Raw genomic sequence first — 19477 nt, forward strand, 5'->3', positions numbered from 1 at the left:
AGCAAATAGTCTAACTAAAATCATATAATAAAAAAAAATAAAATTAGTTGTATTTAATTTAGTATAACAATCAATTACTTCAGAGCAGATCTCACACTGCCAATTGACTACAGTTTTACTGGGTCAATAGGTTATAATAAGACTAAACAAAAAACCCTACTACTCTTTTCTGGAGTGCCACAAATAAATTGGATTTCGTAATTTGAAATACCAACATAATTTCAAGAGCATAATTAAAATTACTTCATTTAAAATGTCAATCAATAGATACTTATCTCCTACGCTTTTAAAGAAAAATGTGGGTGCCAACCCACAAGAAAATATCTTCTTTTAAAGGACAGTTTAGAAATCCAATTTCCCATTTTCTTGGGCATTTTGAAATGCTACTCGAAAGAAGTGTGCGATCGTTCGAAAAAAGTTGTAATGTAAAGGAGAAAGATATACCGAATGCAACAGGAGGGCTAATAGTTTCCAGGCAATTATGCAAGCAATGATTATATTTATTATATTGCTCATTCTGGTTAGATGACTTGTGCACTATATGAATTCTGAAAAATAGAGAGGCAAAGTTTAAATAAGATTGCAATAAAATAAAATTTGAATTACAACAAAAAAGAAAGTAGGTGTCTTCTATGCCGAATCAGGATACAATATTGCTGGTAGTGTTAGTTTTGATAATTGAATATCTGAAAATTGAGGTCAATAAAAACAACAAAAATTACGATTTTGAATTTAGAAAATAAGAACTGTTAGACAGAGATGATAGATGCATGTGATGTTCATCAAAGTCTTATATGGAATGTATAGTAAAGGCTGTACTTGGTTTCTTCTTGTCCTTCTTCTGCCCCACCAGTCATTCTCTCCTCACTCCTCTTATTCTCCTTGCTTGATTGTGAGCACTAAATTTACTCACTCATTGTGATTATATTGCATAATGATAAAATATATGAAACACTGAGTCAAAAATATATTACATGGATGTTCATCAATTTTGTACTTTGTCCTCTCCAAAAAAGATATCGTAAAAGACATTACTATGGGTTGGAAGAGTGGTAACTTAGTTTTCCAACAGTTATAGTGACATAAGGTTTTGATGAAATTGTGAGGAGTTTTTATTTTTATCAAGAACGCAGGACATTGGCAGAAAATAAATATCCTCTAAAAATTCATAATTTTTTATTTAGATGAAAATTAGTATTCAAGGGTCCCATAAGATCCTGAAATCAAATCTGACTTGATTTTCTATAAAAAAAAAAAAAAAAAAAAAAGTAATAGCCTACTTTACTTAAAACATGTTTTGGTTTTTGAAATTTTTAATATATTTACTACGATCAACAATATTTTCTTCTTATTGTTTATGAAAAAACAAACAGATTGGTATATAATAACCATTAAATACATGCAAAGCAAAGGCAGAATAAAACAATGAAAGATCTGAGAAAAGCTACTGCTGGTAGAGTAATTCAAATCTGAGGAATGAGAACGGGTATTCTGAGCATGAATGGATCATTTAAATTGAAGGAGATCAGAGATGAATGACGAACAACGGGATTGGAAAATTTGATACAGGGAAGTTACCAAGAAATACAACGGTAAGAAAGATAGAGCCACTTCAAGTTGCGTTCATATTGGGTTCATATTGTTCATATTGAGTTCATATTGGGAAATAGAGGTGTAACTGGGGATCCCAAAGATGAATCGTATAAAGCAATTTAATAAAAGTTTTTATGTGATTCAAGAACCGATCTCCACTAAAAAGGATACGTTGGATGCTTGTCTATCTCTTAAGAAAGTGTAGCAAGTAAAATTTGATAGCTGTGAGCCAATTAAAACAATAATAAGTAAAACTAACAGACTAAACCATACATTTCACCAAGCCATGATCATAAAATGAGATTACATTAAGGTCAGGAGGGGTAATTGGGAACAATTAAACCAAAATGAGATGGCATTTGAAGGTCAGTGTTACTATGAAGTGATAAAACATGCTCCCACCTTTTCTGGTTTTCAGGTGGCCGTTCTGTGATGTGATCAGTCAACAATTATAGTGAGTAATTTCTGAAAATTAAAGTGAAATGTCTGCTGTTAACAGCTTCAGGTGACAAAAAGATTCATAGGTAAGAGATATTCTTTGTCAATAATTGTTGGTAGTTGGGTAAATTTCAAGTATCTATGGTGATTTTTGCTGAGCTATTCTTCTAGTGCCTATGAATGACCATTCCCAATTACCCCTGAGATTTATACTTCAGGGGTAATTTGGAACGGAATTCCAAACTTTTTTTCCCTCAAGACAACAATAAAAAAAAAAAACCTTGTTTTTGCCAAAATAATGACGTTTTCTGATTAATTGACTGTTGCTGTGACCAACAAGAAGCCATGAACATACATTAAGAAGCAGGCTACACCTTCTTATACGATGGATAACGTGACCCATGCCGTCTATGGTATTCTCAATGGTAACATGACATACCTTGCAGCTTCTCAGGCCTATGGGGTTCCTTAAGTAGTACTCTATAATAGCATCAACAGGAGAATAACTAATATCGGTAAGTTGGGCGCAAGAAGACCTACTGACCTATTAAGTGAAGTTGAAAACACTCTTCTAGAATGCTTGATAGCAAGGGTGAAAATGGGTTACCCTTGTAATGAAGTAGATCTAAAAGAGCTAATGCAGGAGTATATCAAAGCAGCTGGAATAAGTACAAGATCAGTCAATGGGAAACCAGGTGAAGATTGGTATCAAGCATTCATGAGTCACAACACCAAGGTTTCCTTAAAAAAAACCTGAACACCTCCAAAAGGCAATGAAACAAGTGAGAGATCCTTTTGTTGTCAATGAACTCTTTGGTGATTTGAAGTTGGTGTATGATGATCATTCTGTAAGAGACGATACTGCACGTTTGGTGTTCAATGCTGATGAGAGTGGTTTTCCTTCTGATCCACCTCGGCTCAGAGCAATCTGTGCCAATGGTCAAGCCTGTATCATATGGATCAGGACATGAGTTGATTACAGTGCTTGATTGTGTTACAGTAAATGAAAACTGCCTCCCTCCTCTAATTGTGCACTATGTACGCAGCAACCTCAAATGAATGGATGACGGAAGCCGTCTTTTTTTAGTTATTTTCGACTATGTTCATATTACGCGTTTAAAACATTCGTGAACACAAACAACTTGATGGTGAAACAGCTGTGTTATTGTATGATGGTCAAGCAAGTCATATAAATATAATAATAATCCAGTTGGCTATCCAGAAAAATGTTCAGTTAGTCTAATTTCCCAGCTGAAATTTGTTCATTCATTTTGCGATTTCAGGTGTTAATTTTCAGTTCTTTAGACACTAGTCTTATGAGCATTTTTTTGTTTTTTATTTCACCAAATTATTCCAAGCTACTTTTTTTGTGCTCTTTAATAAATATTTAGTTGAATAGATGATATTACTCCCATCACCATCAATTGTTCAAATTCTTTAGTCAAATTTATGCAGCAACGTAATGATGATTGAACTGGGGTAATGAGAACATATCTTGGGGGTAATTAAGAATAGAGTGCAAGAATGCTGAAAGTTTGTTAACGACTCATAGGCTTTGTAAGATGTAGTTATTGCTAGTTTGTATTCATTTAATGGATCCAGACAAGAAAGTAGCCGTTCCCATTTACCCCCTAGACTATGGGGTAATTGAGAATCTGTGGGGCAATTGAGAATGCGAAACATTAGGGCATTTAAAAAGCCAAATTTTAATTTTGACTAGTAGGATTGTTGAATGAAGTGTGTATTAGCAAGTTCAAGCACAATAAAAGGTTATAATACACCTTTCATGGTCGTAATGGTAATGAGGAAGAGAAACACATATTTCATTCCCAATTACCTTATCTGAACCTAATCATACACATCAGAGTACAAGGCATAATAAATTTAAGCTACTAATGTTAAAATAAATGCATTTTCATAATAAAACATAAATCTTGACAAAAAAAAAAAATCCAAGGTTTTAAAAATCTTGCTAGCAGATGGAAAATAAAAAATAACCTAGCACATATACAATTAACTTATTAACTACCACACAACAAAGATAGATGTCGGAATTGCAGATTGTATGTATAAATATGTTACAAAACAAATATCATCAGGGCTACATGATAAATATGTTCAAGTATAGAGAAATTTCTATCAACTATAACATAATAATAACTATCAATGATTGAAAAAATAACACTAATAGCAAACTCAATAACTAATTCAAAATTATCCAACAATCAACACAAAAAATAACTAATAAAAAATTATTTCACTAATTTACTTACTGTGTGGCCATCAATGTATTCAGAATTTATGACATTAGCTAACAAAACGTCGGTGTCATCAACATATATTTTTGTCATGATATTTTGTTCAAACACAGACATTCTCCGTTATTCGTCCACACAACAACTAAAATGAATCCTTTTATATTCCAACAACATAAGTCTATATAATCTCCACAGAATTATTAGATGACATCACGATATAAAAGGGATTAACAGAGGTATTATTCAATACATTTACAAATATACACATATTTACAACTATTAAAGGCTCCGATTAGACTTTTATATCGTTACTTAACGACAGATCATTTTATTATTGGTCATTTCTTATGTTCAATCTTTGGATACTTAAATATTCACAGATGGTTTGTCGTTGTAATATTAGTGAAACTTTTTTACATTGTTTGTTTACAGATATAAAATTATCTCGGCATGGACTTTATCTACGATAACTAGAAATGCATATTTAACTTTTAAATATGCATTTACAACAAATTACTCAAAATAAATGATAATTTATAAGTTTTGTTTCGAAAATTTGTAGCTGAAATCACAAATTAAAAAAAAATGTATAAATTAATTTAATTACTTATGAGAGATGGTTGACCGTGGATGACGTACGAGGAGAAGATGGTTGGGGGTGCGGTCAAAAAGAAACACAAATAAGTTGTATTAACGTATGTTATTGTGCCAACGTTTCGGCTAGAGTTTCTAGCCTTCTTCAGGGCTAAAACAGAACAAGATAACAACCACAGTAAGTATAGAAAATAAAAAAGAAAGTATAATCAGAATAACATAAAATGAATAATTTTACAAAATAGAATTAATAAAATGATGTGATGAGAGAAACGGGAAATAAAATGTGTACATAGGTAATTGAAAAAGTGGGTAAAATATCATAATTAAGGAAATGAAAAGTGGTTCATGTGAAATGAAAAAGTAAGATATATTTTTAAAATATGAATAGCAGATATAATCAACACAAAAAATGAAAGCGATTTAACACTATTCATTTGTAATGAAAGCGATTGACTTAATATTTTTTCGAGGTGGTTGGGTTAGATTGGATTCCAATTGAAAATGTGAGGTAGGTACTCATGACCAGAAGGCCTCGACAATGCATGCTCTAATAAGTTAGGTAGCTGGTTAGATAAATAGAAAGGATGAGTCCTACGGGTGTGAGCCATAAGTCCTCGTAGGATGGAAACTTCGTTGTACAGGGTACTAGTCTCCAGTCGCGAAGGAGGAATGCAAGTCCGGACTGGGTGCTCGCCACTGGTCCTTGCAGGAAGGTAACTTCGTTCTATAGGGTACTAATCTGTAGGTACGAAGGGGAAGATAAGTCCGGATTGGGTACTAGCCATCAGGCCTTACAAAATGAGAAAAGAAAGTGTAGGAAGGAGGAGAGATCCAGAAAAATAAAAGACAATATACATTTACAAAAATATAGTACTAGAATGTACTGATCCACTATGCATATTTTTATCCTCTGAAGATTGACTTAGCAAGTTCATCGTGCCAGTGAAATAAGTTCTGCCAGATCATAAAAAAAAAAGCTTCATCGCACCACCATGTTGTTCTCTTAAACTGGGTTCCAATTCTTGATTTGCCACTAACCAATTTGCTGTAGCCGTTATGATTGTCTTAAAATCGAACAACCATGTTTTTAAATCCTCCTCCATGAGTAGTCCAAGTATCAGGCCATTTTTTCAATTTCATTTAGGTAATGGGTAGCAATGTCATTCTCGCCACTAAACCTTGAGCGTATTTATTACTTATTTTTAGATCTACCTTCCTGATTCTTTTCTTTGTCTTTCATACCAAATCCATCTTTAACAAATAATGATCGCTTCCTTTAATTTCATTACCAGCACATAGTATTCTTCCCATATTTTGGTTTTTGGCATCTTATCCACGGACAGTTAAAATATTCGGTCATTGAGGAGGGGAACTCACTTACAATTTTGCCATTAAAGTCTCTGGCAACAATTGGTCTCCAGGTGTATTATCTATTTCTCTTTGTAAACTTTCAGACTCTTCCTTTTCTGTAGCAATTGAGTAATCGTTCGCACCGTAGGACACGACCGTTATTTTCAAAGAAATATTTTTCTATGCCAAGCACCATTAACCGATAACAAAGTTCCATTCTTTGATCACCGTGTTCCTAAAGAAGGTTTCCTTAAGCGCAAAACGTGTGCCTCTGTTGGCTATTCTGTTTTCGTTGGTCCCCGGATAGAACAAATTCTCATCACTAATCATTTCTTTTGCCTTCCCTTAGATCCAGCGATTTAGAACCACCCACTAGCAGAATAGTGATGTTTATGACCGGTAGACTCTCTTGCCTGATACTCGGCAATGGATTCTTCTTTTCTGTTGAATTCTGTACGAAATCCTTAGTACGTACAGTTAATGTCCTCAAACATAGAGTGTACTGGTAACCGTTTTATTTTTAATTAATGTTGATTGCAAACTTGCAAACTGAATGGTAAATTTCACTAATTGATACCGCATGGGCATTGAAGATTCAGATATCTGCCAAAAAGCTTACTGTTTGCTGACAAAAAAGCTTATACAACATTCATATTATAATTATAATATTTGATAAAAATATTTTTCTTCTAGGTAATATTTGAAGTATACAATCGGCTTGGGAATAGACAACAGCTTCCTACTGAAGGTAGCGTATTGCTGGGTGGAGCGAGAGTAAGAAGAAACAATGCAGTTGTCAAGCGTTTTCATCCTTCCGTTGGAATTTCTCTATCATAGCAGTGTTGGGCCACAAACCAGAAAATGTTTCACATTTTTCTATGAATGTTCTAACTAAGCACTTCTGATGCAGGCTTTCCAGCGTTCATATGCTTCAAGGAATTTTTCACTCCAGAAGGTTTGTTTGTTCTTTTCAGCTATAAATCTGTTGAGAACGGCCTCTAGGTCTGCTGATCTGTGTACACAACGAGGGCAGAACCTGAACATTTCAAAAAACGTCGAAAGTCTCTTAATGACGTCTATTTTGGATTGAATGCGATAGTGTGGTATGTTAACTTAAAAAAAGTGATTCCTGTAAAGATATCAATTTATAAGATACAAATATGTTAAGGTGGCTTGAAAAACCACTAATATACTTGATTATTTATTAAATACTAAAATAGTCCTTAGTAAGTTATTTATTAAATACTATAACACAAAATATACAAGTAAATAAACATAGTACAAATCACAATCACGACTGAAAGATAAGGTAAGTAATAAGTCACAAGCCGGTTCACAGTATTGTCACCACACACTTCCGTGTTAACGATATCGATATGGGTGAGGAAGCGACTAATACATCATCTAATAACGTGAACTAACATTTAAGGCCGCATAGTGCCTCATTTATTTATCACTGGAAGGTCTGAGCGGAATTGCGGAATGCATATATGAAGCCAAATGGCGTTGTTATGGCAGTTTTGCATATAACTTGGGTGCAACTGGTATTTGTTGGTACGCGTAAGGCAAGCCCACCGTGGAATATACTTTCGTATTTTCTAAATAAGCTATACAATCTTATACATTGGGTAGCGGATCCCTATAAGGGGTAGTAAGTCATTCAATTGATAGTAGCCCTCTCACCCTCAAGGCCGCCAGATGTTATCTTTCTTTGTATTGAGATGTAGAGGGCTGGCCCATGGGCTGTTAGATGGTCTGGTGAGGGCATCAGCATCAGCAGCATGGTTCTCTTTTCCTGGTCTTATCATGTCATACTTGTAGCTGGAGTGTTCGAGACGCCACCATATGATCTTCTCATTGTTAATTTTGCCAGGATGGTGATCGCAAAACATGAAAGAGACTGTGCGGTAATCAGTGATGAGATGAAAATGACAACCGAGAAGATAATGCTTCCAACGGTGTAAAACTTCCACTATTGAGTAGTAACTCTCCTTTGACAAAAAAGGTGGTTCTCTGCAACTTTATTAACAATATCATCAATTCAGGGGAGATGAAAGAGGAGTTTGAGAGAACATAAGAATAAATAAATAAATTGTAATAATATAATAACTCCTTAGAATATGGCTTTATTCTACAAAAATGATTACAAACAACAGTATAGATTTCTAAGAAAACCACAACATATGAGATAACCTTAGTACTAAACGCATCTGATAACCACAACACAAAACATACGAGATAACTCCAATACAACAATGAATCAATAAATTAATAGAAATAGTTCTATCACAAGGATGGTTAGGAGTGTATATACAGAATAAGAAGAAAAATGCTGACGCTAGTGAATCATTACATGGATTTGGCTACGTGAAATGACACTTTTTGCAAATGTTCAGATTTAACCGTCGTTGCACCCCCAGAGCATCAGATCTCCAAACCATTTTAAACAGTTTCCTTCCAAAAGCCAATAAAAAAGCTTTAATCTTTTAACACATTTCCACTTCAATTATTATACTTAGAATACATCAACAACATTGACTCAAATCGACAATACAAACGCAAATAGAAATATCTAAGCTTCTCGCAGTTAGCTAAAGGAAAATATAGAAATAGAATTTGCCTGTAACTTGGCGTGATACTTAAATGTGGGTACATTGTATTCAAGACGAAATAAATAGGTTTTGAAATAAAACCTAGACATTTTAGAAGGATTCCTTGTTCTAGCCACTGATGAACTACCCAGGTAATTTACCGTTTGGATCTAAGAATACATAAGTACATAAGAGAAAAAAAAATACCCACGGATACTTCATATGACAACTTTATTTGAATAATAATAAATTTAATTGATTAGAGTGTCTTAATATTGCGTGTATCTGTCCTGATGACGAAATATTATAACCACATTTCCTTAAGTGATGTTTTTCTTCGATGTATCTCTTTGGTTAACTTGTACCTCTATTCATAGCTTCACAAGTCATTCTACAGGTTGAGTCAAATACCTGTCAAGGTTTGAAAATTGTCATTGTTAATAGTATCATTACTGGTAGAATTTGGTCTCATTATTATAGGGATGGAGTTTCCTCATCTGGGAAAACACTGTGCTATGGCACTATGCAACAAGTTAGGTAATTGAAAACTATTAATCCTTGTTATTTTTATATTTTACTTAAATTTTACTAATAATTTCATTTAATGAATATTTAATTGTGATTGCAGTTGTTGATGCAATGCATTTTTTAAACATACAGTAGAATGGGTGTATTTTAATTGTAATTTTATTAATTTTAATGTATCAAGATGGATTGCATAAATTTTTATCTGTTGATTTGAACCTTAATGATATTAAGTGGTTGTTGTTTTTGTAACTAAACTGCTATTCAAAAAAACATATACCTTGGCATTTTAATCAGAATTAGTGGTGGTAACCAATTGAAAATATTTTACTATTTCCTGAAACACAAAGACGTTGAGACATTTTCAATAGGCCTGTTCCGAACATCTGTCTGGTAGGACTGTCAGCAGTGGTTCTTGGAACTGAAAGAGATTTACTTTTTTCTTTTTCTTCTTAAATTTCTACTTAATAATTGCAGATTTGAATTCAATAATGTTTTTTTTTTGTTTCAGACTTTCTTCCAGTTAAATGTGATTGTTGTCACAAGGTTTTTTGGTAAGTAAAATTTGAGAGGTACTTTTTATTTCAATTATTATTATTATTATTTCTGAAATTATTATTGTACAAAACAAGCTCCAGCAGTGGGAAATGCTAAAATTCAAAATTCTTATTAATATTGTTATAATTACTGCTTTAAATATATCACAGCTGTCGACTTCTGTTCGCTACACTTCCTCAAAAGGGATAAACAAACCCACAAGGATCTTTATTAGTGAAGGTCAGGCGTAGGCTAACTAGTAGCATTTTGCATAAGTGAGTTTTGAAGTTCCCACTGCTGATGCTTGTAAGGTATCTCGATTTTTTAATTGCCTTATTTGTTTGGCTATGAGTCAATATATATTGTCAAATATGGCATTAACATTTTACAAATATAAAGGTAACAACTTACTGTTAAAACTACAAGATAATTTGTTATTATGGAGAAGATGGTCAGGGTTGCGATCAAAAGATAAACAATAATAGTTAACAACTATGTTGTTAAATATTTTTGTTTCTCTTTTGACCACAACCCTGACCATCTTTTCTATAATTTGAAATTATATGGTCGACTATGTATATATATAATTTGTTATGGTAATATGTTATGTTATTGTTATGTGTATGGTTGATATCTAAAGATTTGACCTAATTTAATAAAGATTTGTTGAATTGACTACCATCCCTGAGAAAAGGATGTTATATATTGGATGTTGATTATTGAAAACGACTTATTTAAATCACTTTATTAAATAGTATAAATCTTGTTTAAAATAACTATTAAATAAAATAAGCAATGAGGTGATTAGCAAGAGTTTTAATTTTTTTATATTTGAAATTCTTTTATTTTTCCTTCTTTTTTTAAATTTAAAATTCTTTTATTTCTCTTTTTTTTAAATTTAAAATTCTTTTCTTTTTCTTTTTTTAAGTTTGAAATTCTTTTATTTTCGTTTTTTTATATTTGAAATTATTTTATTTTTCATTTTGTTATATTCAAAGTTCTTTTATTTTTCATTTTTATTTATAGGTTTACAAATTAAATTTATATAGTATATATTTATAGTTTAAATTAATTTAAGCATTTTGTTTTATAACTAACAGGTTTAACATATTTCTGATATCAAAAAACAAGTAAACAAAGAATATTATAAAAACTTCACAGATATAATATAAAATATAATAAAATAATTTTATATCATTATTGAGTTCCTGATAAAGTTGAAGTATTGCTTGCTTCACTCTTTTATGCTTGTATTTTTTTTATAATACAAATTATCACAAGAGTAGTTAACTATTACATAGGTATGTTCCATATGAATTATCCTTACAGGATTTACAAAAATCAATTGCAAGCTTTAAAATATAATCTTGAATGTTCGAAACACCTTAGACTTCAGGCATGTATATAATTGGAGTTCTATTTAAATTTTAAGTATGTTAAAAGTAAGGAAACTTATTTTACATCACAATTGTCATACACCATTTTGGGCATATCAGTCACAAGTCCTATTTGGTTATCTGCTGGATGTATGACTTGAAACTGCTTAAGCATAGAATAAATTAAATATTTGAAATCAAGAATTGGTTTTATGTTTATAAAATCTGATATAAATCAAAGAAAAAATAGTGAGACTATAGTTCCAGCCTTCCATTTACACATTTAGTTTCGTTCATTCGCTAATGCTGGAAACCCGTTTAAAAAAATTGGTCCTCGAATCTGTTTTTTCAGAATCTAATTATGAATCAAATTAATCTTATGAAAACTTAATGTATGAATCCTTCTGGTTCATTTGCAAGATTTCATCTGAATCTAAAAATTATTCATGTTTAATTTTGAAACAACTGTTTAGAGAAGTTAAGAAAAGTTAAGTTACTCCATTGATTACTAAAAATTTTCTGTTTTTTTGTTTTTCGTAAGAGTAATTTTTGTTAATTTCTCTCATTTAAAAATTAAATTTATTCATTTTATTTATTAAATTTACATTTACATTTTTTTCCATTTACCATTTTCTTTTCCCTTTAATATTGCTGTTTTTGAAATGTTTAAATGACCAGCATTATTTGAAACGGGGTAAGAGACTTATATTTGTTTCTATAACATCAGTCACTCCATCAGGGCTTCAAGAAGACTAGGAATATTTTATCACAACGTTGGAGCCACTTTAGATGCTATAGTACATATAAAAACACATTTTGGGGCTATTTAGCAAAGGATGCATTTTGCTTGAGATTTTTCCCGTAAAAAGCAATGAAATTGGTCCAAATATTGAAGATACAATCGTTACATACTAACCAATGGCAGATTACAGTATTTTATTTGGAATGAAGGGGTTTCTGAAATGCATAGATTTCTTTCATATCGGCAATTTGACTTGATTACTTGATTGATGATTGATAATAATAAATTGTGATGGAAAAGGTAAAAGTTTAATAATCCAATATTATTTATTTACGAGTACTTTCAAATAAAAGAAAAGAAAAAAACTAAAAAATCATAGTGAGGAAAGTTATTATAATAAAGGAAAAAAAAGATAATTACACATTATTTAAGAATAACTAACAATAAAGAAGAGAAAAAAAAAATTATGTTTAGGAAAGGGAAAATTAAATAAGTAGATATTACAAATTAAGACATATTCCCATCTCTTCATCTGTCATTTTAATGACATGTTTATGAGAACTGAAACGGTATTTATTAATAGTTTGAGATTATTCTCTTATGATTGGATTATATTATAGTTATTATTTTTTTATTATACATAACAACTCATGTAGATTATTTAGAAACTAGTTAATTGTTTTTTATTGTTTCAGTTGTGAACACATGAAGTATGATGATCATAAGTGTCCCAATGCTGGGTCGAAAGATATTCAAGTTCCTATTTGCCCCCTTTGTAACAATCCTGTTCCATCTAAGAGACATGAGCCCCCTGATATTGCTGTTAGTGCTCATATTGATAGAGATTGTGAGTCAGATCCAGCAGTTGGCAGAAGAAAGGTAGGTTATATCTCTATCTATTATTGATTGTATTTAGTTTTATTAGAATTAAGCAAATAATTGAACTATTACAAATTTTAGTTTATAGAGTTAAAATATTTATTGGCCTAACAATTTTAATAAATAGCAAATATATTTATATTTTGGAGATATGAGTTTTATTACTGCACTGTGTCAATATACCTTGTTCTTGTAAGAAACAAAAAAAGAGATCCTTTGAAAAAGAAAAACATAAACATTAGATGGTCACCTCTCTATATGCAGGATTAAATTTTTTTTTATTATATAATAGTATGTTTATTTCTTGTAATCAATGTGAGACATTATATTTTTTTAAATTATATTTAGTGTACATACCTAATTTAGTATTATTTTTTGGAGAATATATTTTGTTCTTTCATAATATTATTATCTTATTGAACTTGCAATATTACATTCAGATTTTAAGCCGATACTCAAAAGATAAACTTAATTGTGAGAACCCCTTGATGAATTAAAAAAAACTATTGTAGGTCATTGGCTCAAACAATTATCTCTGAGTCAAGGTCTTAATTTTTTTCTTGCACCAGTTGTCATTGTCCAAAGCTGCTGCTCTTCAATCCTCCATATTCAGCAGGTTCCTAGCTACACCATCTCTAATAAGAGCCACATGGTTTTTGTTGCTTTTCCTGATGTGTGGAATTCTTTAGTTAATAGAAAAAATAACTTTCTGGTGATAACCAAATCATTAGCATAGCCCAAGAGCATTATGATTTTTTTTTTAGTCGTGTCTGATGTCTATATTCTATATTTCCTGACTGCTGCATCCAAGTCTAGATTAAACAATAGGTATAGCAGAGTATCTCCCTTAAAGTGCGTGGGTGTTAGTAGTTCATTTAGTCTGGCTTTTATTCAAATTAATATTCGACTCCTTATATTAAATCACTTCCGGCATCAACCTTCTAATGATTTAGGATTACATTTTTCAAACATAGGAAATGTAAAATTACCTTTATTGTAGGACAGATTGTCTCCTAAGTATAACATGAATGCACGGAGTATGTTACAATTGCTGATTGTAATAAATTCAGATCAAACACTTCAGAAATTCGTAAAACATGAAATAACAAAAATGAAAAAGATGAATGGAGGAACACAGGCTGAGATAATGAATAATAATTGTCAAGGTGAAAAAACCTAGAATATATTTATGGTTTGTAAGGATTCGAAACACTAGCAAGAGAAGTGAAAATGTCTGGAAATCCCTAAAATGAATCTTATGAATGAATTCATTATTCTATTCAGTCTTATCTTACGCTTACCAGACAATCCCTATATACTAAACACTCGTAGGTAGTAGGAGAGGATACAAGAAGGATTCAGGAAATATGGTTTATTAAAAATGGGTATTGATGTAAGATGACTCCGAGGTTTTCAAACAAATCTTAGCGCTAAATCAAGGAGGCTGATTGATTAGGCAAAGTAATCTTTAAATGATAAAATTAATGTTAAGGGTTCTTATTTATTTACCAATACATTTTTTAGGTTTTAGTAGTAAATTTATTTGATAATTTTGTACTCACTATTATGAATGGATTTAATTTTCCAAAGCATTGGTAGAAAATCAAAATATTTGTATTTTTCATTCTGACTGCTCTAATTTTTGTTTATATTTATATAGGTTTATGTAAATAAATGTTCAATGCACGGGTGTCGTAAAAAGGAAATAGTGCCCTTTGTTTGTCGGAACTGCTCTCAAAATTTTTGTGTGACCCACCGACATCCCAGTGATCATGAATGCAGTCGCTATAGCAATCGCTCAGATAAATCTACAAGGTAAATATAATTAGTATAATATAAATACTTCATTTTGATTTTTAACAACATTGTTACATGTCGAATTGACTTTAAAAAACTAAATATATTCATACTAGTTCATTATTTTCATCAAGTTAAATAAGTTGTTTATCTGCTAATGTATCTATTGTTGAAACTACATAGTATCATTTAAGTTATAGTTTTTATATCTGTTATGTCCACACTGTGTGCTATTGGTCAGAAGTTTTATCTTCTGTCTACATTGAACAAAATTAGAGGCTTTTCCTCACTGGTCGAGTTCAGACTGTTTTTTTCAATATGTGGAAGGACATTTTACCAGATGAAATTTGTACTGTATATATACTGTGCATTTAGTAATAAGAACTTTAACTAAATAACTAAAGGTTGTGGGAGAGGATTTTTTTTTTAAATAAAAAGCAAATGATCATTCTTAAACTGATCACTCACTTGATCACACTTGAACTCATCAAAAATAATGAGTCCATTTAAGAAAACTGAATGATATAAAAAAAAAAAATTGAAATTGGTTTTACCAATGATTTGAAAAAAGTCAACCCATTTACTGAAGACTATACAAAGTGTATTAAAGTTGGCAATAATGCTAAGGTGTTCAGTGACAACTGCATGTCCCATAGTCAAATATTAATTACAAATAAAACTTGGGGTTAGTTGTTTTCAGCTAGCATTATTTAGCTGTTAAAGGTTTTCCAAAATGCCTAAATAAAAATAAAGAGGTTATAGTTATAAAATTATATAAAAGATAAAAATTGGTTGTTTGTCAGTGTTCTATAAAAAAGACAAATTGAATAAATTTGGTATTTTTTAGTTTTTATTGGGTATTTTTTACTTAAATAGTCATTAGTACCAATTAGTTCAACTACATAAAACAATCAGAAATGTTTTAGGTTCTTTATCGGTTTTTCATCCAGAAACAATATTTTAGACCAGGTAAAGTACAAAATATACTTTTCTGAAAATTGTTGGATTCTCCCTTTTTACATAACACCAATGACATGACTGTTTAGGAAGGAACCATAGATTGGTCTGTCAAATAAAATCAATAAATATCTCCATAAATTATACAAGTCTAATTTTAATTTTACTATTATTTTTTAGTACTGATACTGCCGCTTCAAGTGCTGTTGCTGCAGGTTATGAAGCAATTCAAGGCGATTTGGTAAATATTTTTCACTATCATTGGTGGTGTTATTTAATGTAAAATGATTTTTCAAGAAATTAGGAATTTTATTTTTCCTTTAAAGCACTTTTCAACTCCAGTAAACTGTATCAATAATATTCAGTAAACAATTTGTACTGTTTAAACCAAAAAAGGATTTATTGAGATTTTTCAAAGTTATCTGTTTGCTTATTCCATTTAATAAAATGGAATTAAATACTTAATAGTGAAAGTACAGTCAAAGTTGAAGGAACGTTGATTTTATTTTGAGCTAACAAAATTTTGAGATATTGAACTTTTTGAATTATCGAGTTTTCTAAAAATCTTTTTCAATTCGTCATATTTTGTATGAGGTAGGTATAATGATCATAAATTCTAGACACATTTTCTTGCTTTACTAACAAAGTTCAAAAGAGTAAGAAATTCTCAAACTCCCAAGCTGAACAATTATTAGCTGATTTTGCATTGTTAAGAGAGGGAACACTTACACTAACCTATCAATTCTTAATTAAGATTGAAATAGTAAATAATGTTAAGAGAACTTAAATTTATTCAAAAATCAATGGGATAAAGTATAACAATATATTTTCTTGTATTAAGTCAGAAAAATAAAAATATCAAACAACTAACAACAAATAATTATAATGTAAAAATACAAAGCTTTGCTGCCTAGATTTCTGATTCCACTGCACCACATCAAAATACAATACTATAAAGTCAGCCTTTGGAAAATCATCCTACCAACACCTTGTTGTACCCATTGGATGTTCACACATCACTTTACAAGTGATTACCTTTTTAAGAATTAATTTATTACCCATCCCTACAAATTTACATGATCATTTCAATCATTTTAATATTTTTACTTCAATTATATTTCAACATTCCCTTCAATTTTACTAAGTGTTATAAGATTACATAAATTTTCCAGTGGACTCGAGGCCTTTCCTTGAGCTGATTATTTGACCCTATGCTTTATTTTCATGAATCTTAAAGTGCTGTTAATAACTTATAGGCCATATTAATATATTTAATTTAAAATGTAGTCTTATTTGATTGTATAATGTATTTCATTTGGAAAGATTTGTAGGGTTTTGGTAATTAACAGCTACTGTCTATGATATCTTAGACTTGTTATGATAGTCATTAATTTTTTTTTTTTTTTTCCAGGATGAAGACGAGGCATTAGCTTGTGCTATTGCATTATCCATGGAAGAAGGTATGAAGCAAAGTAGCAGGAGTTCTCAAAATAACAGTGCAACTGGTGATGAGAGACCGACGACAAGTCGGACAAAACCAAATGATCCCGCCTCTCATTGCCGTGTATCATAAGTGATATTATTTGATTTTCATGGTTATCCACTGATTTTAGTTTTTCATTTTCCAGAGGGTAATCTTGAAAATCTCGTATATTTTTTATCTTGATTTTTTGTGTGTTTTCTATTGGATATTAACAAAAAAATCATATCAAAGAAGCACAAAATAGAAAAAAAAATTTAATAGCTAATTTATACTTCCATTGTTTATAAAGTTATTCTAAACATTCCAATTTCTACAGAATCATATTCTTCATTGTCTTTCATTGTTCACGATGTGTTTTACTGATCACAACCAATAAGAAAGATAATCATTATCTACTTACATTTAATGTGACGTGCCTTGATTTTTTTTCCATAGTGATCTAGTATTTTTTTGTATGTTCAACCAGTGATGTTTAAATATTGAATTTAATTTTAATCTTTAGTTAATTTTATAATCTCAATGTAATTTTCATTTAAAATTTAACCAACTCTCTTCTCCACTCATGAAGAAGTTCTTGTTGATTTTAGTTAATTTTGCTTTGATAATGTAAACTTTATTTCATCCTCTGATTTGGGACCATTTTAGGTTTGTAAGATTTAAACTCTACCAAAGAGAAATCAGAGGAAGAAACTCACCTTATTTTATTTAGTTTTACTCTGTTGAAATATTTAATATTTTATAAATCTTGTGATTATGATGATATTCATCTGTGCTATGTCATGCATTGAAACTATGTTTTTTATGTAAAGTTTTATATGTACATAAAAATATGTACCTTGTCAAATTTAATTTATTAAAATAGAAATATTTCTGTTGTTATTTTTGTATTTAACATATCTTTTCTACTTCCATCATATTTCCCATGATTATTTCAAATGATGACTTTTATCTTTTGTAATCCATCAGTCTCACATATTTAAAATGAAATTAGTAACATACTCAGATTCATAATTAATCTGATTTAAATTTAAATCATATTTATGATAGCACTTGTGTGACAGCTACTTGTACCTTCTCTCTCTCCTAATTTCCCGAAGCTAAGCTAATTTAAGTTTTGAAGGTATAACCTCAGAACATCCTCACTTACCATTTGTTTCATAATACTGATGGGACAACTTCTTTGACTCTTAAACTTGGTAATGGAATCAGTGAAACCTCCCTTGAAGGCATTTTCCCTTTGGCCTCACCTCCATCATTCATTTGGTTTTTCTTTTAATGGCAAAACCAGATCAGTCCGTGTTACTCCTATGCACAATGGGGCTATATCCTGTTTTAAGTGTGCAAAAGTTAAAATTTCTTCATATACTATTATCACATTAAGAGCCCTAGACCTCGGAATGGCTGGTGTCTTAAAACCATAGGCCACTGGTTACCAACTGGTGGTCTGCAGACCACAGGTGGGCTTTAAGACTTTAAAGTAAGTCATGGGATATGGACTGAATGTAGTGTCAATTAGTAAAAAAATAAATTATTTTAATTTCAGGAGTGCCAATTACTTGGCAATGGTGACACACTAAAGTTCTATAGCTCAGTGTTAGAGAATCATTGGTGAAAGATATGAGAAATCTCATTATAACAGTCTAAATTGAGCTTTGTCCCACTATATTCAAGTCTACTGAGATTTATTCATAATTTGATCTTTTTTTGTTTTCTCCTCAAATATTCTGAGGAACCTTATTTCTGATTTGCTAGCATGTGTATCATATACTATACTCACTGTTTTTCATATTAATATACTGCCTAAATTTCAAGGCTATGGAGTAATTTTGTTAGAAATATTGATTAAATATAATGAGTTTTAGTAGTTAATTTCCTTTTTTCCTATCACTGGTATGAAATTAGGATTATTATTAGAAGGTTGCTAGTTTATCACATAAAATTGAAGGAACTATAGGTAGTGTTCAGAAGAAGGCACATAAATTGCAAGAAAAACAATTTGAAATTTATTTTTCAACTCATATTGCTGGTGGACTGTGGCAGATAACAGTAATTCTTTATGTAATCTCCACAACAAATTTGTCTTCTAAAATGCAGTACTGATTAAGTTTTTCAATAATCCATTGATAAAAGTTTCAGTCACTTTCCTTTATCCAATTCTTGATTTTCTCATTCTTTGTATAATTAAAAAAAATAATAAAAATTAGAGACTTTTTCAGTAACTCCACACCATTAGAACCAAAATTTTATTCCTTACCACTTTTTATATTCTGGTATTCATAAAAAAAATATTTTGTACCTAAAAAAATAGTATTTTCAAAAATAAATTTGTTATTTCTTCAAATTTCATAAAAACC

The 19477-nt window shown here is 30.6% G+C and overlaps 2 protein-coding genes across 4 annotated transcripts in view; one reads left to right on the forward strand and one right to left on the reverse strand.

Annotated features, from left to right (window-relative positions):
* LOC106686745 (PX domain-containing protein kinase-like protein) overlaps positions 1 to 4631 on the reverse strand; it is a 22243-nt gene extending 17612 nt beyond the window's left edge. For 2 of the 3 annotated variants that reach the window (XM_067051734.1, XM_014430221.3), the window contains exon 1: positions 4305 to 4631. In XM_067051734.1, the coding sequence (XP_066907835.1) occupies positions 4305 to 4406 (102 nt within the window). In that variant the 5' untranslated portion in view covers positions 4407 to 4631. Of the gene's footprint in view, positions 1 to 444; positions 549 to 4304 lie in introns of all 3 variants that reach the window. The other variant, XM_014430222.2, reaches the window with a different exon arrangement.
* A 4590-nt stretch (positions 4632 to 9221) lies between these two features.
* LOC106686750 (AN1-type zinc finger protein 2A) lies at positions 9222 to 17358 on the forward strand. Its single transcript, XM_014430235.3, has 6 exons — positions 9222 to 9364; positions 9864 to 9906; positions 12703 to 12886; positions 14547 to 14701; positions 15821 to 15881; positions 17052 to 17358. Exons 1-6 carry the CDS (start codon positions 9310 to 9312, stop codon positions 17211 to 17213), a joined length of 660 nt encoding a protein of 219 aa, XP_014285721.1. The 5' UTR covers positions 9222 to 9309; the 3' UTR covers positions 17214 to 17358.
* Positions 17359 to 19477: the final 2119 nt, after the last annotated feature.

Source organism: Halyomorpha halys, unplaced genomic scaffold (genome assembly GCF_000696795.3).
Source record: "Halyomorpha halys isolate HHAL.00 unplaced genomic scaffold, Hhal_1.1 Scaffold867.1, whole genome shotgun sequence".
NCBI classification, from domain to species: domain Eukaryota; kingdom Metazoa; phylum Arthropoda; class Insecta; order Hemiptera; family Pentatomidae; genus Halyomorpha; species Halyomorpha halys.

Bases quoted from the DNA above. Each gene is read 5' to 3' on its own strand.
- LOC106686750 (XM_014430235.3), top strand. From the start codon at position 9,310: ATGGAGTTTCCTCATCTGGGAAAACACTGTGCTATGGCACTATGCAAC. The intron at 9,365-9,863 runs GTAATTGAAAAC...TTTTTGTTTCAG, and splicing joins GGCACTATGCAACAAGTTAG to ACTTTCTTCCAGTTAAATGT. The intron at 9,907-12,702 runs GTAAGTAAAATT...TTATTGTTTCAG, and splicing joins TGTTGTCACAAGGTTTTTTG to TTGTGAACACATGAAGTATG.